Here is a 24933-nt window from a genome sequence, read left to right as displayed (position 1 = left end):
AATAAGAAAAACAACTCTTTTTCTTCAATCACGTTTCCTGGTGATCATGTTAGGTGTCTGCTTGCTGTGTTAGTATCCAGATTTAGAAACCACTCCTCTGTTGAATTGTTGCGCAACATAAATACCGTGAGAGGAGAAGTGTGTGTATTAATCAAGCTGTCAAATCAACTCCTGCTGTTATTTTAGTCAGACAGTGAAGGCCTCAGTTTGGAGTTGGTGTATGTTAGGTTTGGATTACTCATTATTTTCTGTCAACTCGTTTCAAATTCTGCAGTGAATTGTTGTCACTGCTCGGTCTGACGGACGTATTGATCTCTGGTCATTGCAGAGCCGAAGTGGCTGTCCACCAACCTGGGGATCCTGACCTGCATCGAATGCTCTGGGATCCACCGTGAGATGGGCGTCCACATCTCCCGCATCCAGTCCATGGAGCTGGACAAGCTGGGGACCTCAGAGCTGTTGGTGAGGCTCAGTAACCATTGATTATTGATTTATGTTCATCTGTGGGCCATGCTGCGTTTTACTAATAAAAGACTAATATAAGACCCTTACTCCATCCATCCATCCATCCATCCATCCATCCATCCATCCATCCATCCATCCATCCATCCATCCATCCATCCATCCATCCATCCATCCATCCATCCATCCATCCATCCATCCATCCATCCATCCATCCATCCATCCATCCATCCATCCATCCATCCATCCATCCATCCATCCATCCATCCATCCATATTAATTACAGCTTGTGAATTGTAATAACCTGATCTGACTGCATGTTTCTGTCTTTCTCTCAGTTGGCCAAGAATGTAGGAAACAGTAGTTTCAATGAAATCATGGAGGGCAACCTTCCCTCCCCTTCTCCGAAGCCAAACCCCTCAAGCGACATGTAAGTACTTCCTCCAATCGGGCGTCTCCTTCACAGAAAACCTTCTTGAGAAACTCGACTTTGTCCTCAGGACGGTGAGGAAGGAGTTCATCAATGCCAAGTACGTGGACCACAAGTACGCGAAGAAGACGTGCACGTCGGCGGCGGCCAAGATGATCGAGTTGTTTGAGGCTATCCAGACCCGGGACCTGCTGGCTCTCATCCAGGTCTACGCCGAGGGGGTGGAGCTGATGGAGCCGCTGCCGGAGGCGGGACCGGTAAGTGGGACCGCTGCGTCACTACTGAGCGTGTCCGGAGAGTCCTGTTGGTACAAGAAGACAAATGTTTCTGCACAGCCATGTTTTTATTTTTCGTTCCATTTTGCTTTCTTAAATCCTAGATCAAGCTGAAAGGCGTGCTCTGGAAATGAACGCATTTAATTTAAAATGACGATTAACTTTTATTTTCCTTCTGTAGAGAAATGTTTGTTTAAGCCAGCTGATCCAGACATATGAATTATTCAGTCATTAAAAGTTAAAGTAGACTCAAGTGTTGTATTTAACTAGGTTCATCCAAAAATACCAAAGAAAGCATCTTAAGCATGCAGATTATGTATTATAGAACCAAGATAGGCTTATTGTAAATCATAGAAATGCACAAACATATGTAATATAACCACTTAAAACTCCCAGCAGTCCACAGATCTAGAGGGTTTCATCATTAAGCGACTTGAAAAACCCAACAATAAGATATTTTAAGCGACTGGAAAAAGTCTGAGTCATCTTACAGACTTTACCACAGCAGGTGCTGCTAGCCAGCAAACCGCTGCCACTTAGATCTGCAACATCTGTGCCGATTCCTGAGTCCCTTAAATGGCGACACATGTGCTCTTGTGTCTATTCTTTTCGTCTTTTATTTATTTTGCCGCACTGCCCTTTTCCTGCAGTTTGCTCTCCGTTTGCGGCGCCTCTTCAGGCGTTTAATAAAAGTTAAATAACGGGCGGTGGAGACGGCACGCATGATCAGATTTAATCCGACGTAAATGGGTCAGGGTTTTACAATGCCAACACGGTAGTTCCTCTGATTAAAAAATTAGGTGTGCGACGGTGTAGCAGAGTAACAAGGATGAGAGAGGATGTGATTTGGTGACGAAGGGAGCTGCTGCTGCTGCTGCTGTCGTCTGCACTGTGAAGTCTGAGTCACCACTATCTGATCTGCTGCTGTCAGTAACTCCGATTGCCGCAAAGTGACATCCAAACCCCGGCTTTGCGCGACATAAAGAGGCTAGTCCATCCTTTGACCTTTTCAAAGGTGGATGCAGTAATTATTTTCTCATATTTCCATCCCTGTTTGTGAATTTAAAATCTTTTTTAGAAGCAAAATTTACAAAAACTCAGCTTTAACAATGCAGAATTGCTATTTTTCGGAGCCATTTTGTTTACTGCAGTTTGTTTAAATCCTCAAACAACCTCTCACACACACACCGCACACACACACACACACACACACACACACACACACACACACACACACACACACACACACACACACACACACACACACACACACACACACACCCCAGAATACAGAATGGATGTTGCCTCAGTGTGGCTCTGTTGTGTTTGATGGCCCCCTGCAGGAAGCTGGAGAGACAGCTCTGCACTACGCCGTCCGGACCGCCGACCAGACCTCACTGCATCTGGTGGACTTCCTTGTGCAGAACAGGTAGCGAAAAACTAATCCACACATGTGTGGATTAGCACTCTATATCTGCAAGAGAAGGAAAACTTGTCTGCAGAAGCAAATTGTATTAGTCTCTTTATATATATATCTATATATATATATAGCTGACGAGCAGAGGTAGGCTTAGTGCTGCTCTGCTCAGATTCCCACAAGGCAAAAAGAAATGGGTCAAGCTCTTGCTCTCTGCTTTAATTTATTCCCTTTTTCCAATTGCTTATCCACCACAGATAAAGCTTTAAATAATAACCTCACTTATTAAATGTAATTTCTTAAAATGTTGCGTAATTACATGTCACAGACGCAAAAAGTGATGAATCAGAGTGGTTTTTCCTGCAGTGGTAACCTGGATAAGCAGACCGAGTGGGGGAACACCGCCCTGCATTACTGCTGCATCTACGAAAAGCCCGAGTGCCTCAAGTTGCTCCTGAGAGGCAAGCCGGCCACCGACATCGGTGAGTCACGCTCATCCTCTGCCGTCTGTGCGCGCGCATCAGCCTCAAAGTGTTAATCATTTTCTTCTTTTTTTTTTGCCTCTTTCCCTTTTCTCAGCCAATCAGAACGGAGAGACGGCCCTGGATGTTGCCAGGCAACTGAGGAACACTCAGTGCGAGGAGGCAGTAAGTGCAGCTGGAAACGATGGATGTCGGAGGAGAAAATACAAAAATAAACCCTCCGGTTAAAGCCATGAAAACACACTAAAAACATAAACATCAGTTTGGTTAAGTTAGAGATTTTTGGAGCTTAAAACAAACCAGATAGGATTGATGCTGAGGAGAAATGGAGGTGTTTAGACAGAACACTAGATGGCAGTGTTGAGTCTGTGTTGAGCCTCAGGCAACTGGGACAACAGAGTGGAAGAAAATGTTAATGTGCTTGTTATTAATGCAAATATGAGCAGACTGTTTCGTACCCACTGTATGTAGAATTTAAAATACATTTTACATAAATTTTTTTAGACATACAAAAATGTTCAAACACCCTTATTTTGCCTAGTTGCAGCAAACTTCAATGTATTTTGTGTTTTACCAACACAAAATAGTGCTTGATTGTGAATTGGACAAAGAAATTTAAAAAATTTCACAACACTAAACATTAATCAACATTGTGATGTGTAATGACGGCACTTTTTGTTGATTTTTGTGTTTTTATGATGTGAAGAACTTTGAACTGCCTTGTTGCTGAAATATGCGATACATATAAACTTGATTGGTTGATTGATTCACAAATATACAGCTGAAAAGTGTGGCATGCATTTGTATTGAGCCCCTTTTATTTTAACATCCCTAGTATTAGTTCTGCAACTGTAGATATCTTCATCCTAAAACATGGTGATGAAAGTATCATGCTGTGGCTTTACTTTAACATTTTCGGTATGTACATTAACACACATGGTAAAAGATTTGCAGCTGCAATTGCAGAAACAGGAAGTTCTGTAGCTGGATACAAATTTTTAGTTGCGGAATAAAATGTTTAGAACTGTTTTTGTTTGTTTCCACTTGTTGCAACCCAGCTCATCAAGCTCTAACTGGTTCTAAAGGAAAGTGGTTTAATCGTTTCCTTTTGCCAGACAGAAATATAAGCAAACAATAAGACCAAGACCCTTGAAGTCTTCTCAGTTATGCTTTACTTTGTGTTGGTTTTTCACAAAATGCCACTAAATTCAGTAAATATAAAGAAGTTAAATATGCGTAAATACTTTTGCAGATCTAACTCGGACACGAAAGGTAGGGTTTTTCATAAAGCATAATTTTAGATGTTGATTTGTGTGTTTTTGTGCTTTTTTTCTCTGATTCAGCTTGTCCAGGCTGCAGAGGGGAAGTTCAATCCTCACATCCATGTGGAGTACGAGTGGAGCCTCAGACTGGAGGAGATGGACGAGAGCGACGACGACCTGGACGACAAGGTGATGGCGACACGGTGTTCATGTCTCCACGTCTCCTGGTTTTAAGAAACTAAATTTAAAAATGGAAGCATAAAAATCAAAGCCAGGCCTTTGCTGCCTTAATTTAAATTAACTAATTAAATAGATTTTAATGCATTAGAAATGTTCACACAATTATTCGCATTTTTCTTTTGTACATATAAAAAGTATTGAGTGTTTTTGTTCTCGTGGTATTGTATTATTTCAGGTGGTGTGCTTCACATTTTTGCTCACTTGGACTTTCTGCTTCCATCCTCATGTACGACCTTAAATGAGTAAAGTTGTAATTAATGAATGTGATGGAAATCTATCTTTCTAAATACAAAAATAATTATAATAATAATAAAAAAGGTATTGAGCAGGAACCTTTGTGTTGTGTTTCTGGTACGGCCATAAATCTGACGCACAAGCGCAAACAACAGCGATGGACAACGAAGCTGCGTTTCTTTCCGCACTGAGAGTTAAGTCTTGTTTCAAAAAACGATCTGATGTGGCGTTAGAAAGGGTATTGTTGTGTCGATGTACAATTTTTAGATAAATTGCGGGGGTCTTAATTTAATGCTGTCAGCCGATTAAAACATTTAATCAGATTAATCAAACTGCCTAAGTTTGTAAGCACTAGATATAAATATGTACACAGTTGTGGTTCTTGCAGGGATGGTGTTCTGGGCAAGCCACACTCCAACCAATTAGAATGCCAGAAATTATCTGTTTGTTTTCCTTTTTAAGCAGAAAGTAGTTACCGTATTTTCCGCACTATAAGGCGCACCTAAAAACCTTCAATTTTTTCAAAAGCCGACAGTGCGCCTTATAATCCGGTGCGCCTTATATATGGACCAATATTGAGCCACAACAGGTCTAGCAACTGCGGTAAGCAGCCGCCGACTTCATTTTCCCCGTAGAAGAAGTGCACGGCGCATGCTGGGATAGTTGTCAGAACGCTGGTTTGTTATTAAATTTTGATAATACATTTAAAGCCAGGGGGGGCGGAGGTAGAGAGACAGAGACTGCGACTGCAGTGTGTCGGTTGGTCTGTGTTACCCAGAAAGCAGTTGGGCACAATATCGCAACACCGTGAGTGAAACAATGACTGGGGCAGACAACTATATAAAGTACTCGGGGACCACTTCTTTACAAATGTGGATGTGTAATAATAGAGTACGGAACAAATTGGCAACCCAAACTGAGGCGTCTATAGCCTTATAATGCGGTGCACCTTATATATGAAAAAAGTTTTAAAATAGGCCATTCATTGAAGGTGCGCCTTATAATCTGGTGTGCCTTATAGTGCGGAAAATACGATAATATAGTCTCCCAGGATTCAACAGCAACTTAGGAAAACTTACTCCTCTGCATACAAGAAGCAGTCAACTTGTTCAGGGGACAACTGACAGAGAAGATATATTTTATTTTCTTGTTCTTAATGCCTCAGTTTTCCAGGTTTTTATGTTCAGGAAGTCATTTTGAGACTGATCTGTGTCTTTGTCCGGGTCCCTCTCCAGCCCAGTCCCATCAAGAAGGACCGCTCTCCCAGGCCGCAGAGCTTCTGCCACTCCTCCAGCCTGTCCCCCCACGACAAGCTCTCCCTGCCGGGCTTCATCAGCCAGAGGGACAAGCAGCAGCGGCTCTCCTACAGCGCCTTCACCAACCAGATGTACAGCGCCTCCACCGACCTCAGCTCCTCCCCTGTGGCCGACGGGCCGCCGCTGCCGCCCAGGAACCAGGGCAAAGGTCAGACATGCCTGCTCCGAGAGCGTCCGCTGTTATTCCAGCCGGGTTTCTGAGTTTATCTGCTTTTTGAAATTCAAATTCAGGATCCTGCAGATATCGATGCAAATGTGAGCTTCTAATCCAAGGAGGCATAAAAGGCTGTGCACTGAAAAAACTCAAAATCTTACCAAGTGTTTTTGGTCAAGTTTATAGTCCAAATATCTCAGAACAATTGAAATAAGACAAAACCGACAAGTAACTTTTTTAGCAAGATATAGGAGCTTGTTTTAAGAAATAATTCCTTAATATTGATGACAAAGTTCTAGTTTTGCTTGTGAAATAATCGAGGGAGTGAAACAAGAACTTTTTTCATCAATATTAAGGAATTATTCACTAAAAACAAGCTACTATGTCCTATAAATTTACTTGCAAGTTACTTTTGTCTTATTTCAATTCTACTAAAGTATTTACACTAGTAACTTCACCAAAATATAGACTTTGTGTTTTTGCAGTGTGTGTTATTACTGTAGAGAAAATCTGTACATATATGGTTCATTATCAAGAGAGAATTAGCAGCAGGTTAGTGGGAAGTTTCCACTTTGCTCAGTCTCCACACACACACACGTACACACACACACACACACCCTGCAGTGGTATGCAGTCTGTCAGCACACAGATCAGAGGGCGGAAATCAGGTGTCATTAGGATTACTTATAAAGTAAACTTGGAGGAAAACGCAGCCTCAGGAGAAGGCAGGTGATGATTGTGTTAAAGAAAGGGACGCTGGAAACACACCTTGTCCAATTATGGTTGTTGTGCCGTCTCTGCAGTATTGCAATTAAAAATAACACTCTTCCCTCTGTCACAACATCATCAGTGTCAAAAGCATCACAAAATGCTGCATAAGCCGTTTAATCTGTTGTTATTCCAGCGTCAGCTGCAGAGCAAAACAGACATTTAAGCTTCAAGCTGCAGTTAATACAGTTGTCAAGAATTTCATTATAGCTCTTCTGTTTCTTTTTGAAGAGTTTTCTTTCCCACACCAGTTTTTTTTTATTTACAGCAACACCTTGTTTATTTTTGCTGACTCCTACTTATGTCAGCCAATATCTCACTTCATACAGTGTCTTTTATTCACTGTATGTAAACATCTGTTTTTAACTGTATATTACAATTAGCACAATTAGCCCAGTTAGCATTACTACCTTTGCTTTACTCTGTGTGGCCTTCCTGTTATCTTCTCTCTCGACTTCATTTAAAACTTCCCGCATGTACTAACATTGTGTATTTTTCACTCAGTAACAACTTCCACAGTAAAGAGTTTAGCTGTTAGCTTGAGCCAGTAGCATTAGTATGTGGTTTGTTCACTAATCAGGAAGTATTATTGAGTTTCAGACCAGGAAGTCACTGATGAGGACTAAAAAGGCTGAAAGATTTTGAGCTGATTTCTTTTTGCATCTGTAGCCATTGTTGACTGGATAAATGTCTGAGTTATTAAGTTGAATTTAAACTAAATAGCACCTCAGTTATTTCCAATAACGGAAGAAATATTAACTTTTTAGCTTTCAGAAAAATGTCAGGGTGAGACTTTATGATCTGATGCTTAGGCTAAGTTGGAAAATGGAAAAGAACAAGTATATCTGTGAAGTCATAAAGAATACTAGTGTTTGTAATTGTTAAAATCAGTAATGTAATCTCAAAATAAGAATACATTTTTTCTTGTGTTCCCAAAACATCTGGAGTTGAACTCAGCTCAGCCTGTTGAAGTGTGAATTTGTTCAAATCTAATAAAGAGCTGAACTGTGCTGCTTATGTTGGCCTGAAATCTAATCAGAGTTGGCCGTCTCACGGTGGACGTCCCAGCCTTCAACTGACCTCTTTGTCACGTAAACTGGTCTCTAACTGAAGACATTTCTGTCCATTTATTTACAACTCTGTGCCTGTTTCTGCTGTTAATTGGGAAAGGAAATGAACTCTGTTGGTTTGTAGGCTTGAAAAAGATACCCACACCAATTGAACTTTTCCACATTTTGTCACAAACTTCACTTTTTTATGATTTTTTATTATTATTATTGTTATAATTTACCAGTATCAACCTATGAGTAGGCTATAATTGTGAATATGACTTTTTAAAAATTGTCAGAAATTTTCATTCAGCCCCTTGAGTCTTTTCTGTAGAAGCATATTTAAAGGCTTTTGCCCATTCTAGCTCAAACTCAGACAGATTGTCACAAAATTTTAACTGGATTTTATTCTGGAATTTGACTAGGCCAAACCATCCCATTAAATCTCAGTCTGTAGAGAAATCTGTTTGGATGTGAAGTCAGAGCCAAGAGTGGTCTGATTGTGATTTAAACTTCATTCATAATTTTAGAGGCATGCTTTTCAGCCACTGTTTATGTCCTGATTTACCACGTCTGGCTTCTTCTGGTGAATAATTATGACACATGACTCATCAATGACATAAATGTTGAGTTTATGTCAGACTGGAGACGCTTTGAAAACAATTGGATGCGTACCTTTGTGGCACAATTTGGATTTTTTTTGGGGGGTGAAAATATCAGAGTTGAACCATTGAGATTGCTGTGAAAAAGTTGGATTTGGTGGGTTTCCTACAGAAAATGTGGATTTCTGCAGCTCCTCCAAAGTCTGTTTAGAAGTTCCTTTGTTATATAATATTCCAATGAAATGAGTTAAAGTATGTGGTTGACAATATGTGAAAAAGTTTGCGTAACAGCTCAAAGGTTCAGTTGTTTTTTTTTTTTTTGCTCTCTGAAGCTGATTTTAATGAATAGCTGCAGTTTGTTGTTGTAGGGCAATGTTAGATAGATAAAGTCGATCTTTGAGACAGTAAGCAACATCCACAGATTAACCCGCTAACTCTTCAGCTTGTTCGCCATTTTCTCTTCTCTTTTTGCTTTGCTTGTCACTGATAAGGTTTCATCTTATTTTCCAGCGTGTGTGTGTGTGGGAGCAGCTCTTCATAAAGGCCGACTCGCTCAGAGATTCTCTCCCACACTCCTCATCTCCGCTCTGTTTTTCTTTCTCTTTTTTTGTTTCTCTATTCTTTCAGCTCCACACTTGGCATTCCTTGGCTCTCATTCGCACTACGCCACTCTGGCTGGCACCCGACCATACATCAGTGAATATCTTGGTTTAAGTTCTTCCCTCCTTTTTATCCCTTTGGTTTGTTTCCTTCTTTACAGCTCAGATGTGCAGTTTGGTGGCTGAACCATGTAGGCTCGCTATTACTGCTTGCCTATGTTATTTTTTAATCTTTCTGGAGTGATGCCCTGCCGTTGCTGAGCTGTAAACCTTTAACCACAGCTGATTGCTCTCTGGCTGAGCTCTCTACTGGCTGCTTTCATCCTACTTTACATTAGTAAACTAGTGAGTCCCATTAGACATAATTCAGGAAGAAAACCTCAACAAGCATCCCGAATCCATCCTTTCACCAGTGGCTTATATTTGTATTCAGATAATTTTGCTGTTTTGTTCTGACTCCTCCATCCCCGCTTTGGGGATTATTTTTGTTGGGTTTGTTTAGGGCTGGACAATAAATCAATAACAATATATATTGCAATAGACGTATGATCAATATCAGTAATTAATACATCTGATAGGATATTCAAAATATAGAGTATTCACTGAACTCCTTATAGCTAGCTAGCTAAACAAGGAATCAACTAACTCACTCATTCTTTGGTTGCCTAGCAACTGACACAATCTTTGGTTGCCTAGCAACAACTTGTTGAGTAACTTGCGCAGCAGCAGTTGCCTCATGACTGGTTAAAAATAAGCTTAATAATAACGGCGTGAATTGAAAACTGTGGATAAAACCAGAACGTTTTATCACAATAACTAATTTACCTGGACAATAAATTGTCCCAGAAGTTATTGCGATAAACGATAATATTTAATTTTTGGGAGAATTTTAAAGAAATATAATGCTTATGTTGAGGAAGTCAGCAGAATGTTTTCCAACAGAAAAATGAATGAATGACAACAGTTTGTCTTCTCTCTCCCCTTCAAAATAAGAGTCTAAATTCTGGTGTGAAATGTATACGTTTGTGTCCGCCACAATGGCAAAATAATCTCAAAGGTAATTAAACTTTAAATTCTAATGAACATTTAATACTGGAACTGAAAGACGTTTTAAATATGTCCAAGCATCCAAAGCCAAAATAAATTAATAAAACAACATAAACAATAAATAACATTAAATATGAATGATCTGTAAACCAGTGCGCCAGACTGAAGACATTCATCATCCAATTTTTTGGTAGAAAGAAAGAAAAGAAAAAAAAAAAAAAGATAAATAATACAAATGGAAATTATCATGCATTTAATTGATTTATTGCCGGAAAAATTATGCCACCATTTTGGTAGTATTTCAGATATTGAAAAGAAAAAACTGATCAGTAATTATAAATATTGACCAATATGAAATGCTTGTATCGTGATACTTTTTCAGCCATAGCGTCCAGCCCTAGGTTTGTTTGATTCGTTGACTTCATCGCCTCATGTGTCTTATGTGTCACTCCTCCAGCTCCTCCCCCATCCGGCCCTTCCTCCACACTCACACCAGGAGGCAGCTCCACCCTGTCCAAGAAGAGACCTCCGCCCCCGCCTCCTGGACACAAACGCACCCTGTCCGACCCACCCAGCCCGCTCTCTCACAGTCCGCACAGTAAAGGGGGTGCAGTAACCGGGGGTGAGACCGCAAAGCACACGAGAAACAGCAGCTAGCCGGCTCGACTCGGGATCTCCGCTCCAGATATCAGATGGAAATAAAGAGCTGTTGTTTGAGATTAGGAGCCAGTATTAGAAACACAAAGTCATTTTCTCCATCAGACTTCTAAAGAGTTTCCTGTTGGTGAAGCTTCAACCATATTTAGACGGTTTGTTAGCCTCTTCCTGTTGGGAAGTAAGAGTTTCTATACAGGATGGAGACATAGACGAGACGTTCTCTGAATCTATCCATCCATCCATCCATCCATCCATCCATCCATCCATCCATCCATCCATCCATCCATCCATCCATCCATCCATCCATCCATCCATCCATCCATCCATCCATCCAATAGTTCACCCATTCATTCATTGGTCCTTTGATCCATCCATCCATCCATCCATCCATCCATCCATCCATCCATCCATCCATCCATCCATCCATCCATCCATCCATCCATCCATCCATCCATCCATCCATCCATCCAATAGTTCACCCATTCATTCATTGGTCCTTTGATCCATCCATCCATCCATCCATCCATCCATCCATCCATCCATCCATCCATCCATCCATCCATCCATCCATCCATCCATCCATCCATCCATCCATCCATCCATCCATCCAATAGTTCACCCATTCATTCATTGGTCCTTTGATCCATCCATCCATCCATCCATCCATCCATCCATCCATCCATCCATCCATCCATCCATCCATCCATCCATCCATCCATCCATCCATCCATCCATCCATCCATCCATCCATCCTATCTATGCTAGCAGTAAAGTTCAGCTTTACTGCTAGCATAGTAAGCTACTTGCAGGTATTTAATTTGCAAAAGCTGTTTAATTTACGTTCAAACCCATAAGAAGTTGACTTTTCATATTGTTGGGTTTGTAATTATTCATCTCCGACTGTTTTCCTCCATCCTGTCACGCACACACACACACACACACACGCGCACACACACACACTTCACCACCCGTCCACAGAGTAAATAGCAGCAGTTCAGATGACACACTCATCATGGAGAGCTCAGCCAGAAGACGCCCTCCCCTCATTGTTTTCTTTAACCATCACAGCATGTTGATTTGTTTCCACATTTATACCAAATTAATTAATTCCTCCGGCCGAGCTCTGATGTGGCGTTCAGTTTTTCCTCTGTTGTTGTCGCCAATGTTAATATTTCAGGAAGCGACTCCACCCCTCCGCCGGTCAGTAAGATGTCCCCCGTGTCCAACAAGTTTGAAGGCATTCCTCAGCAGCAAAGGTAACGCAGAAACAGACTCACATCTGTTGTCGCTTTTTAATCATTAAAGGTTTTCTTTGTGAAAACAAGATGAGTTTCTTAATTTTGTCTGAAATTTAACATTTCTTCAGCACTACTTCAAGCAACACGAAGTCGACACTTGGTCCAAGGGTTCTTCCCAAACTACCTCAGAAAGGTCCGACCTTTATCGCTCCATTCAGGGTTGAGATAGGAAAAATCCTGTTTCCTTCCCTGTTGTCTTCCTTCCTTCACATCTTCATTCTTTCCTTTTATCCTTGTTCCCTTACTTCATTTATTGTCTTTCCTTCCTGACTCCCTTCCTCATGTCCCTGATTCTTTCCTTCTTCACCTAAGAAGGAATAAGGAAAATACTTCTCTGAGCTTTTCCCTGTTTCCTTTTATCTTTGTGTCCTACCTCCCTTATTTTGTTTGCTTCCTTCCTTGTTCCCTAAGTCTTATCTTCCTTTCCTTTTGTTGTGCCCATTTTCTGTCTTTTCCTATGTCGTTTTTCTGTAATTGTTGCTTCTTTCCTTAAATTTTTCTGTTCTTCTTTCTTTCCATCCTTCCAGTTTTCTTTTCTACCTCTTCTCCTTTCTTCTCTACTTCCTTCATTCCATTTTCTGACCTTTCTTCATCCTTTCTTATTTCCTTGGTCCCTTTCCTTTTTCCTCCCGTGGTTCTTTCCTTTCCTCCTTTCGTTTCCTTGATTCTCCCTTCCTTCATTCTCTGCTTCCTTCCTTCCAGTTTTCTTTTCTACTTCTTTTCCTTCCTTCTCTACTTCCTTCCTTCATTTTTCTGTCCTTCCTTTATCCTTTCTTCCTTCCTTGGTTCTTTCCTTTCTTTGTTCCTTGGTTCTTTCCTCCCTTCCTTCTGCTTTGCTTATCTGTCCTTCCTTCCTTCCTTCCTTCCTTCCTTCCTTCCTTCCTTCCTTCCTTCCTTCCTTCCTTCCTTCCTTCCTTCCCTCCTTCCTTCCTTCCTTCCTTCCTTCCTTCCTTCCTTCCTTCCTTCCTTCCTTCCTTCCTTCCTTCCTTCCTTCCTTCCTTCCTTCCTTCCTTCCTTCCTTCCTTCCTTCCTTCTATATTCATGTTAAATTCATGTTAAATTCCAGTATTTTGTATTTTAAAACCAACATGTCCGACATTCCCTGACATTATTTTCCTAGTTTATCGTTTTTCTTTGTGGTTTTCCATCCAGTGGCGTTGAGAAAGATCGACACCATCCACCATCCGTCTGTGGACAAGCCCAGCCTTCCTCCAGAGGTCTTCCAGAAGTCTCCGCCGCCAACCGAAACCGCACACAAGGCGCCCCTGGCTGACAGGCCGCAGCTGGGCGACCTGCCGCCCAAACCACAGGTTTCCGAACTTCCCCCGAAGCCGGGAGAACTTCCTCCGAAGCCGCAGCTCTCCGACCTCCCCCCTAAGCCCCAGCTGGGCGACCTGCCGCCCAAACCTCAGCTCAAAGACCTTCCCCCCAAGCCGCACCTGGCGGACCTGCATCCCAAACCGGGGACGTCCGAGTCTGCTCCCCGGCCCCCTGCTGGGGATTCAACGACGCAGAGGCCGCAAACGCAGCCTCCCCCTCCGCCTCAGACTCAGCCTCAGCAGCAAGACTCGCCGTCGCCCAACCAGCAGGTGGCGAACATAGCGACTCCATCACAGCAAACCACAGAGGACACTAACGGGACGCCGCCGGGGACCGCCGAGACTCCGGTGCCACTCCCAAGGAAGATCAATACAGTATGAACACTTTTTAGCTTTTGGATAATAAATGTTTCTGTTTTTATTTATTTAAGATAATTATTTTATTAAAAGCAGCTACTCATTATCATGATGGCAAGTTTTACTGGACAATAAATTGTTGTAGAAATTGTTGCGATAACCGATAATATTATTGTTTTGAGCCCATTTTCAAGTAGTCATGCTGTGGCATTACTTTAAATTCTAACAAACATTTAACTCTAGAACTGAAGACATAAATATCTAAAATAAATAAACAGAACAGAAATAATAAATATACTGAGGTCTGTGCAAACCAAATTATCATTTAAAAGCAAAGCACCAAAGAGAGCAAAGCACCAGACTGAAACTTTTGTCATTCAGTTTTTAGTAGTAAAAGGGAGAGAAAGGAGAAAAACAATAAATCATGCAAATGGAAATTTTTGAGCTTGTTTTACTTTATCATGCGATTAATTGATTGATTCCTTTTTGCTTGTTTTACCTCTGTACAATGGCTGCTGTAAAAGACAAGTGTTTTGTTGTTGATTTATGATGCAGAAATCACTTCCTGCATTCTTGTTGGTTGTGCAGGAGGCCCTACTTCTGCTTTTCAAAGATGTAAAGTTGTATAATTGTGCATCTGATTGCAGTCATTTTCATGTGCGAGTGTAAACGTTGAGTTAGGGGCGTGGCCAGTTTCTGCTTATTTTGATTTAAAGACACCCTAAAAGATATTTCGCAGTAGTTATTTTAACTTTCCTTTTCGTGCGTCCAGGGTAAGAATAAAACCCGGCGGGTGAAGACGATCTACGACTGTCAGGCGGACAACGACGACGAGCTGACGTTCGCTGAAGGCGAGGTGATCATAGTTACAGGAGAAGAGGACCAGGAGTGGTGGGTGAGTTCTGGCAGAAATATCCACGGCGCTGGTTGGATTTCTTCACAACTTTTCAAGATGTCATCCTTCGTTTTCTGCTTCTCTTCCCAGATTGGACACATCGAAGGAGATCCGGACAGAAAAGGCGTGTTCCCCATGTCTTTTGTGCACATCCTGAGTGACTGACAGCCAGACTTGCACTACGTCTCTCCCTAAAGTGGGATTTAATGTAAATAAATACCTTATCACACAGTAAAACCCCTGGTCACACTGCAGGTGTCCTGAAGAAAACAAAGTAATGAAGAAAACCAAGAAGGCTCATCCAAGCTGTACAAAGAATGTGTGTATTCCTCCTCTACCAGTATTATCTTAACCCTTATAGCATGGCTGAGACAGAGCCACTCAAAACAAAACCCTAGCACTTACCTAGAAGTCTATGTTTATGCTGTTCCTGTGTATATATGTATGTAAATATATATATTTGTGTGTGAGTGTACATACATGTTTTATTGTACAAAACATGTACCTGCTCTCTGCCTGTCCGAGGTTGGTAGAGCGTGAATTTTATCTGTATTACTTTCACCGGCCCCCCGAGTAATTATCGGCTTATATTTCTGTGGGGTTGGCAGAGTGGGGCGGGGGGGATAGATATGAAATTGAATGTGAAATAGGTCATGTCATTATTTGTCTTGCATCCCTGTTTACCACCATAGTTGACTGAAGAGGCAGGAGTCTCCCGCCGATCCTCCCCCGAAACGGGGGGACAGTATTCTCATCAAGTGTACTCCTTGTTCTTGCTTGCTTTTTTGTGTGTTACACGTATTATGGTTGTTTTACCGTACAGAAACCTGCTGCTACTGTGTGGTGGATTTAAAAAAGAAGAAAAAAAAAACATTCAAATGCCTGTGGTTCACTGTAGGTCACTAATTTTAATCCTTGTTACACTGTCCACCCGTACGTATGCTCTGTGTGTTGAAAACCCGACGCCATCTCAGCTTTTCCTTGGTGAAACGACGACTGGAAACGAGTGGAGTGCAGCGTTCAGACACTCACCTCAGGGTTTGAAGAGCCACTATAAAAACCTAGCAGGACTACACAGGAAAAAAAAAAAAGAAAAGAAGCGGTATATCCTGTTGTTTTAAGCCACTATCGACCACATGTATGGGAATCTCAACAGGACATCTTAGCAATAATGTTTTTTTCACAGGCTAGAAGCTTCAGAACCTGTGTTCACATTTCAGTGTCTTGTAAAACCTCATGAGCTTGAATTTTGTTCAGTTTTTTTAAAGTTTGATCTAGTTTGAAATCATTCCTTGTTACTGGAGAACATTTCCAGGTTGCCTGTGAACCAGAAATGTCTTTTAGATGAAGGTTGTGGAGACTATGTATTTTCACCCAGTCCTCACTGACTTAGTTCTTCCCATGTTAAGGAACAAACCCATCAACCCATTGTATCATTAAAAGTGCTGTACCGAAACAATGAGTCTGGTTTTTTTTTTTTACTTGTGGTTTGAATTAACTCCAAGGGAAACTCTTATTACTGGACTTCATGTTGGAGGGGAAAATATTCCAGTTGCATTTCAACACGCGGCCTAGGGAGACGTTGAAGATTAGGGAACCTACTGGTTTGTGAAATGGAAAGTCTGGAAAACCAGTGGTATGTACTTCTTTTGTTCTGTAACCAGAACAAGAGTGAAGTTTGGTCCCCCACTTTCTTCAAATTTAACAAAATTGGTGTGAAACATTTATCGTTTTAAAGATAATACATTTTTCAATAGGTCAACCAGTTAGTCTGCATTTACAAAACTAAATGAAATATGGTCTCAACAATGCTGTTTCCAGACATCACAAGATTAAATTAAATGAGAAATGTATTGTGCTTTGTTTATACTGCTAAAATATGTAGGATTTGATTGGTTTTCTTAATGTGGGGAGGCTGGTTGACCTTTTGTGACCTCTGGAAGCTGCTTTTTATGAATTTTTGCTGTACAAACCCATAAGATAATTCACTCACGTCATTACCTTGGTTTATCTTTGGATCTCAATTTTATTCAGCATGCAGAACATTTCACATTTATATTCAAAGCTTTCCCTCATGTATTGCTTCAAAACATCCAAAATTTTAGAATTTGAACTTGATCAAGTTACTCAAGTTCTTTCAAAAAGGTTTTCCATGTGTAGCTCATTTAAAGCAAAACCTTGATCATTTCCACCTGCAGCAGTCACTGGTTTGATTGGCAGCCATGTTGAACCATCTAATCTTTCAGATGAAGAGTTTAGTCTTCAGATGTTCAGTTTAAATTCTACAGATTTCCATGTTTAGCATCTTAAAATCTACAACCGAGGCTAAACTTGAGCCTTCAAAGCTGAAGTTTTCCATTAAACCTTTATGTATTCCAATTCTAATTGTACATTTTTGCCCCATTTTCCAAGATTAATGCAATTCATCCAGATGCAACACTGGACAAATTCTAGAATCAATGTAGATTAGTTTGGCAAATAGTGTTAAAGTTCAACTAGTAGATAAGTTTGTAGGTTGCATTTGGTACATTTCCATGGGAACTGAATTTTAGTTGCTGCCCAGACTCCAATTTTGATACACCAAGTAGATCCATGCAGACTCAGACTTTGAGATTACAGGTTGTTTGAAATACAAGCTTAGTCATTTTTTTCCAAGTCAGGGACAGAGCTTCAGTTTTAACACACCAGTCTACACCTTTTACAAAGTTACTAAGCTTAACCAGTTTTCATTTCTGCACCAAAAAATGTTGGCATCTTGCAAGGATGAGACTTTGTACAACTCAAATATTCTTTTTAATTAAGATTCAGTCCAACTTTTCCCACAACACTTAAAGGAAATTGTGCATTTCTACAAGTAATCAATATTAACACAGGAATGTCATACACCTTAAAGAAACTATAAACACCATTTGTTGCAACACAAATGTCAACTTTCTCCAAATAAAACTGCCGTTTTGTAGCGAAAGAACACATGCAAGCCAAAACCAGCTCATTTAGATGGTTGTGTTTTCTGGGAAGCTTTTGACCCTTGCTCCTTCTCCACAGACTTTATCACTCCGACTGCAACCGTCTGCTTCAGGTCTCTTGCTGCAAAGCGACCTGCAGACAGAACATTGTGAGGACAGGAGGTACAACAAGTTGGACATTAGTGCAACCTTTGCTTTACCTAAAGGAGGGTAGGTGAAGAAGCTCTCCACACACATTGGCTTAATGGGAACCAGTTTGACTGTAGCTGCATCTCCAGACTGCAGCAGCTGCGGGTCGTCCGCCAGTTTCTTCCCTGTTCGGCGGTCAAGTTTCTCCCTCAGCTCGGCAAATCGGCAGGTGACATGAGCGGTGTGGCAGTCCAGGACAGGACAGTAGCCTGATTTTATCTTCCCTGGATGATTCAGGATGATTACCTAAAGGAGAAGCATGTTTGAGTCTGAGGCAAAAGATGATTTATTCAACTTTCAAAGTAACAAACCTGAGCTTCGAAGCTGCGGACATCAGAAGGCGGGTCGTGCTGGGCGTTGCCGGCCACATCTCCACGCCGCAGGTTCTTTACAGAGACGTTCTTTATGTTGAAGCCAACATTGTGCCCTGGCAAAGCCGTATCCAGACCTTGGTGGTGCATTTCTATGGATTTCACTTCTGCAGTGAGCTTGGCAGGGGAGAACATCAAGGTCATGCCTGGTTTAAGGACTCCAGTTTCAATCTTTCCCACTGGAACTGTCCCAACACCTAGAGAAACCAAAACAGTCATCTTAAACTTAAAACATCTTAGCTTGGTCATTGCCTTCCTATGAAACTCTAAATTGTGGAGAATTTAACCAAAATAAATCAAGTTGGTATGAGCATCAGCTCAATAGTAGTGTGAAAATACTTGTATCATAATCCGTCTTGAAATATTTTAGTTTCTCAACTACTGTTAAAAAAAGTGATTAACGTCAAATTGTAATATCTTGATATTGAACCAACATCAACAGCCATCTTTAGATCAGCACATCTCTTCTGAGATGGAGGATTGCTGTTTAAAGTGCAGGCAATTTCTAGTAAGCTTCAAAGCAGTGAACTGGCACATTAAAATACACCAAAAGTAAACGTTAGCGATTAGCTTTAAATGTTTGGCCAGTTCAGGGCTATGCAGCTTACCGGAAGTTGCCTGCGTTATACTTGTATCCGCTACAAGAGAAATCAGAAATTAAGACAGCTGTTAATGTTACTTCAATATTTGGATGAGTGGCCAACGAACTGAACTACTGTCAACATTCTGACAAGACAACAAGTCTAAAACAGCGTAGAAAATCTACTTCATCGTTCACAACTTCCGCTTGCCGAACCGGAAGTCAGTCCAGACTGAATATTCAAATCTAGCCGAATAGCGTAGCGCTGCACTAATATACCTCCAATTTTGTAGACGTCCTGCAGAGGGAGCCGTAGTGGTTTGTTGATTGTTCGCACTGGAGGTTTGATCGAGTCCAGAACTTCTAGAAGAGTCTTTCCGGTTTCAGCTCCTTCCCTCAGTCGGACCTTCCAGCCTTGGTACCACGGCATCTACACGAATAATTTTAAACGCAGTTCGTTGCATCATCTGTCCACTTTAAGCTCCTGAAAAGTTACCTTTTGTGTTGGCGTGATCATGTTTTCGCCCGTCCAGCCGGAGATCGGAACAAACGGCACGGCGTTGGTGTCGTAGCCGATCTTCTTGAGGAAGACCTTCACTCCTCGGACCACTTCGTCGTAGCGTTTCTGGCTGTACGGCGGCTCGGTGAGGTCCATTTTGTTCACACAGACCATGATCTGCTTGACGCCCAGAGTGTAAGCCAGCAAGGCATGCTCTCTGGTCTGGCCACTCCGGGAAACACCCGCTTCATATTCCCCTTTGGCCGCGGAGACGACCAGCAGGGCAACATCAGCCTGGAAGACGACAGTCACTCAAACACCGCTCTCAAGAGAAACGGACCTTTTATTCTAGTTTTGTTACCTGGGATGTGCCAGTGATCATGTTTTTGATGAAGTCTCTGTGTCCAGGTGCGTCAATGATGGTCATGCTGTATTTCTGGGTGTTGAACTTCAGCAGAGAGATGTCGATGGTGATTCCCCGCTCCCGCTCAGCCCTCAGCTTGTCCAGCAGCCAGGCGAACTTGAAGGAACTTTTCCCCATCTGGAAAGAAAAGCAAGTATAGACGGTAGAGTAAATAAAAAAAAATAAAAAAAAACTTCGAAATTTGAGTCGAAGATTTTCCACGTGTGAAACTCGTTTAAAAGTAAAACCATTTGAGGCATTTCTGAGTTCTCTAAAGCAAATGTTTGACTAAGAAAATCTGAGCTTCAGGAGTCTGCGATTAATTCCTGAAACTCCAATTTTCTAGAAAAAAAACCTTGCAAATTTGAAAAGTCGAATTTGCTTGGGGAAAAAAAAAAATTCAACCTAGCAAGTCAACTTGGAAATTTGTGTCAGAAGTCAAATTTTAAAAACTTGATTTTCCAAAGTTTTCCTAGAAAATTTGAGTTTAACTTTTCAAGCTCAAATTTTCTAGAAAAACTTGGAAATTTTAAGTCAAGTTTGAGTACAGACATTTTCTATTACTTGGAAATTTCTGAGCTTCACAAGTTAAAATTTTGACTCTTGAAGCTCAGAAATTGCCTAGTTTTCTAGAAAATTTGAGATTTTACACTTTCAGATCAAGCAGAAATCTCAAACTTCACAGTCTTGGGGAAAAATGTGCTCAGTTTCTATCTACATTAGTCCTGATATGCTGTCACAGGTATTTCTATTGTTCAACATTCCCTCAAAAATAAAAACCCGAAGTTTAAGCCTCACCTGGGCTGCAGCTTTCTCAAACTTCTCCAGTTTCCGCTGGTCCACGCCGCCACACTTGTAGACCAGGTGTCCAGTGGTAGTGGACTTGCCGCTGTCTACATGGCCGATGATGACGACGTTGACGTGAGCCTTCTCTCGCACCATGGCTGCAGATCAATCTACAAAACAATAATCACTACGCGGATGCAACTCACACTTTCTCTCAACGTCTTCTGTAAAATGGGTCAACCAGGCAAATTCAGTCCCTCTTTATAAACCAGACAAGCCTGAAGTGGAGACAGGTGTGCAGCTTAATCAGGCGTGATTAGTTTCCATCTGTGGGGGAGCGAGACGACACAGTGAGAAAACCAGGGGAAAAAACTACTGAATCCTTAGAAAAACCCTGTTTAGTACTAAAAAAAATGTAAATAAATAATTACTTTAGTGTCTCTGTTAGTGAGGAGAAGCAGCAGTTAGATACAGAATGGGAAAGTATGACTATGGGACAGTGATGAAAACACAAACCTGGATGACTTTAAGTTTTAACTTTAGCATTTCACCACTAGAAGCCAAGACGTAAATTTATCATTCCTCACATTATCTGACACACAAACCATTTAGTTTGACTTGATAATTAAATAAATATCAAATAATGTATAAGTATCAACTATTCCTCATAACATAAGAATGTTTATATTAGCATAAACTGTCACGACTGAAATGTTTAATTAAAATGAAGTTGGTAGTATTTCAATAAAAAGCTGAAACATGAACTGTAACAAAAATGTTTGATATCCAAATTTTACATAAACAATCCTGAATTTTTAAAGTGTTTAAAAATAAACTAGTTATTTTTTATTTCTTGCAATATTTTGGTTATTTAAACACTACGTAAGGTAATATTCTCAGTTTTATTTTAAAATATAATTAATTGGAATTTATTGCGACATCAATAAATCAAAATTATATCATGATAAGAAATTTATCACAATAAATGATAATCGAATGTCTCAAAATATATATATCTTTATTGAAATATTAACATTTTTTGTGATTTTAAAGGGAAAATAACCATCAAAATTCAAACAATTTGGTTCAATTCTGTGTTTAAATAATATAATACATTTCTTGATATTGTCTAATGACTCTACCCTTACCAAAAATAAACAAATAAATATATATTCCACCTCTTAGACATCAGATATTCTTGTAATCTTGGTCCTGATCAACAGCTGAAGGTCTTTATTTGATCAATAGTTTCCACTTTTTCACTCAATTCAATATTGTGCAGGGTATGCTAGAAATAAGAGGTGAAAAATAGTTTGAGAAAATGTACACTGATCCAGTTTAAACTTTAAATGCATAAAAAGTTGAAAAAGATTAAAAGGAGCTGGAGCCGCATTAGCTTCTTGCTCAAGGGCATTTAGGCAAAGCGAACAGCCCTTTAATATCTGTTTCAAGGAGGGTGTTATTTTAGCTGCTCTTAAGATATAGAAGTCCTGATCAAAGCAGATTTAATTATAGCTCTGTTCTGTAATAATCCTATGGAGGGAACAAATGAAGAGTCTCTCCTCTGGCTTCTTTGGCAAGCCATTATGACAAATAATCAATCCACAATTCTGGTGCTGTTAACTTTTTAATCAGACATTTTAATCCGCAATCACCAATCACATTCACCATTATTACTTTTTGTAATAATGTGTGTTGGTTTTTAGCTTCAGATAAGAAATCACACCAAAAGTACCACTGGCTATTAAAAATAGTAGTTTTGTAAATAATTTTTTACACCAAATTCTTCTGTTTTTGCAGTTAAAGTCATTTTTATTTTGGGCAATATTAAGACCATAATCTTTCTGAAAGGGCTGGCTGCGCCGTAATGCACTGATAAAACCCATTAACAAAACTGTTAGAATATTAATAACAAGTTTTGCTTAAAATTAAAAAATATTGAATTTTTTTTTTCACATTAATCAGTCCAGGATTTTGTGATTGTGAATTTTCTGCTTTTAAAATCACTGATTTTGTGATGCTAATGTAGAAATATCCATATTTGCAGTTATGTAAAAGTGGCTTTTTGATATCAATAAAGGCAGCAGAGTTGCACAAGGAAGAAATATTTTTAACTGCAAGTATCTCATAAACTCAATGTTTTTGACCATTTTTTAATGAAAAAATTGTAGCAAAGTCACAATTATGCATTACCATGAAAATGTGTGAAGTCTAAAGCTGTTATGTGAAAAAACATGATTGCAGAATCTCAAAACCTGGAGGGGCTGATTGATGTGATTTGGCAATAAGCGGATAAAAAAACTCCTTTGATTTGATTGACAAAATAATTTTTAAGTAAACAACAATTATCTTGAAGGTTATTTGACCCACTGGAGTCAAGAGGGCCACATAAAACGCTACGGCGGGCTGTATTTGGTCCCCTGGCCTTGAGTTTGAAAATGCCTTATTTGAAGAGCCTGTGTAAGTATATTATGTTAAGTTGGCTTGCCATACAAGATGGGCGGGACTACCCGGACTCCCCTCCCTGACCACAATGACGCCGAACAAGAAACCCGGAAACATCCGCAGCAGCAGCAAATAGCTCTTCTTCTCCTTTGAGCCGCTGCTTCCAGCGTGGTATCCAGACGTCGACTCCCGTGTTTCTCAGCGAGCATCAAGGTAAATAAAAGAAACAACGCTAAACAAACAGATAAGATCAGCACATTCGCTACTTTTCTGCTTTTCTTTCCTGCTTCTCAACTATCCGCCTCCACCTTCCACCAGTTGCCAGTGAGCAAAGCTCGTTTCCCTCTTACATCCTGCTCCTCTTGTCGATGAATGAATGAGCCAGAAAAACGTGTGCTGCTCTATAATAAAAACCCCATGCCTTATGGCGGATTAAAACAGCGGAAAATGTTACCATGAACTCGCCGCATCTTGTACATGTACCGTTAACTTCCTCTTTTGAGAGCAGCGGCTTTCTCGACTCCGCTGCTAAGGCTGCTGATTTTTCCTTTATTTGGACCGAGTCTTTGAACGTTACACGCTTGACCCGTAACGTGTGATTACAGCCCGGCTGCGGGCTGGCTGTTTGGCCTTCACATTACAGTATTTACCCAGGTTTAGACTGAAAGCGTGCGGCTCGGATTGAGAAAACCTTTCAGGCTGCAAATGATGCATCATTAAAGGAAATGCATACAGTGACAGCTGGGCCATGTGTGGAGCTGGTTAGTCTTTGTTTTAATAGGTCTAGAGGTAACCACACTAATGCATAAAGTTGTTTTTATTTGCTAGGTTTTTATGTTGAAGTCATTCCCCTAATGACTGAAACACTATTGCTCATTGTTGAAGCTAGAAGGGAAAAAATAGCAAAGTCCTCCTTTAAATTAAGGCATTAATTGCATAACAAATTAAAATTACCATGATAATTTCCATGTTGATGATTTTAAAGATAGTTTTGTTCACAGAAACATATTCATGATTTAGGTTGTAAGCGGTTTTTATTTCTGTTTTTATTTTGGGTATTTAAAATATCTTCCACAGTTGGGTGTTGTTTACAAAATTAATGTTTGCAGGACTTTATATTATTTCTAATAAGTTCAAAAAAAGTGCAAACAAAATGTAGTTGTAAAATGTAAGAGTGATTTATTTAATTCTCCTCTGGGATAAATAACATAATTTTTAATTGAATGGAGGAGGTTTTATTGTAGTTAGAACATATATTTCTGTATCCTGGCATCTTCACTGCATTTAAAGATGTCTTACTGTAGGAGTCTGTGGGATATTTTTATTTGTTTCTCAGTAAAACCATATGCTGCTTCATGACTTCATTTTATTGGCTAATTCCAGCGGTTTTTAAAGTTTCAGCTGGAGAACGAAACATGAAGTTTCTCATTTTCTTTTAAAAGTTTGACAGATTTAACCTGTAACATAAAATAAAAACATAGTGTGAACTATATGGTAGTTTTTGATTAAAACTAGAAACAAAGCTTAAAAAGGTTGAAGTCCATCCTAGCATTTGTGTATCTATACACTAAAAAATGAAGTTTTTGTTTTGATGTGTTTTAAAGACGGAAAGAAAAAACTCATTACTTTTGTTTGGCTCTCTCAGGTTGTGCATTTCAGATGCAGAGAAGTAAAGTCATTGTTACTTTTTTTAAAAAACGGCTTTGCTGTAACTACAAGACTGTTTTTTTTTTTTAGGGGCTTGTTTTGCATAAATTGCAGAAACAACCATTGCCTGGTCACAGAAAGGCTGCGTGTTGTTTCCTTCCTGCCCAGCCTTTGCAATAGCTGT

General features: G+C 40.2%; 3 protein-coding genes across 9 annotated transcripts in view; 2 read left to right on the top strand and 1 right to left on the bottom strand.

Annotated features, from left to right (window-relative positions):
• asap1b (ArfGAP with SH3 domain, ankyrin repeat and PH domain 1b) overlaps positions 1–16322 on the top strand; it is a 65393-nt gene extending 49071 nt beyond the window's left edge. For 2 of the 7 annotated variants that reach the window (XM_017301862.2, XM_008396644.3), the window contains 14 exons: positions 329–462; positions 801–892; positions 963–1149; positions 2511–2596; positions 2951–3066; positions 3164–3231; positions 4410–4517; positions 6038–6266; positions 10795–10959; positions 12172–12250; positions 12361–12425; positions 13445–13986; positions 14741–14863; positions 14954–16322. In XM_017301862.2, coding sequence (XP_017157351.1) covers positions 329–462; positions 801–892; positions 963–1149; positions 2511–2596; positions 2951–3066; positions 3164–3231; positions 4410–4517; positions 6038–6266; positions 10795–10959; positions 12172–12250; positions 12361–12425; positions 13445–13986; positions 14741–14863; positions 14954–15028 — 2069 coding nt within the window. In that variant the 3' untranslated portion in view covers positions 15029–16322. Of the gene's footprint in view, positions 1–328; positions 463–800; positions 893–962; positions 1150–2510; positions 2597–2950; positions 3067–3163; positions 3232–4409; positions 4518–6037; positions 6267–9318; positions 9388–10794; positions 10960–12171; positions 12251–12360; positions 12426–13444; positions 13987–14740; positions 14864–14953 lie in introns of all 7 variants that reach the window. The other 5 variants (XM_008396645.3, XM_081601746.1, XM_008396647.3 and 2 more) reach the window with 3 other exon arrangements.
• A 1311-nt stretch (positions 16323–17633) lies between these two features.
• Positions 17634–20908, bottom strand: eef1a1l3 (eukaryotic translation elongation factor 1 alpha 1, like 3). Its single transcript, XM_008396648.3, has 7 exons — positions 20670–20908; positions 19830–20009; positions 19466–19762; positions 19249–19399; positions 18330–18586; positions 18030–18264; positions 17634–17962 (listed from the first exon to the last, which is right to left on the bottom strand). The coding sequence occupies exons 1-7, from the start codon at positions 20811–20813 to the stop codon at positions 17853–17855; spliced, it is 1374 nt and encodes a 457-aa protein (XP_008394870.1). The 5' UTR covers positions 20814–20908; the 3' UTR covers positions 17634–17852.
• Positions 20909–23064: 2156 nt separating this feature from the next.
• fam49bb (family with sequence similarity 49 member Bb) overlaps positions 23065–24933 on the top strand; it is a 42387-nt gene continuing 40518 nt past the window's right edge. The window contains exon 1 of the mRNA XM_008396649.3: positions 23065–23315. The gene's annotated coding sequence lies outside the window, so the exon portion shown is untranslated. The remainder of the gene's footprint in view (positions 23316–24933) is intronic.

Source organism: Poecilia reticulata, chromosome 20 (genome assembly GCF_904066995.2).
Source record: "Poecilia reticulata chromosome 20, P_reticulata-male-v2, whole genome shotgun sequence".
Taxonomy (NCBI): domain Eukaryota; kingdom Metazoa; phylum Chordata; class Actinopteri; order Cyprinodontiformes; family Poeciliidae; genus Poecilia; species Poecilia reticulata.
The sequence above is the reverse complement of the archived record's forward strand: the minus strand, read 5'-3'. Positions and strand labels throughout refer to the sequence as shown.

What these genes read in the sequence shown, in the direction of transcription:
- eef1a1l3 (XM_008396648.3), bottom strand. Translation starts at nt 20,813, where the DNA reads ATGGTGCGAGAGAAGGCTCACGTCAACGTCGTCATCATCGGCCATGTA. An exon ending in TGATCACTGGCACATCCCAG is followed by an intron (nt 19,763 to 19,829) that starts GTAACAAAACTA and finishes GTCGTCTTCCAG; the next exon opens with GCTGATGTTGCCCTGCTGGT. An exon ending in TGATCACGCCAACACAAAAG is followed by an intron (nt 19,400 to 19,465) that starts GTAACTTTTCAG and finishes TTATTCGTGTAG; the next exon opens with ATGCCGTGGTACCAAGGCTG.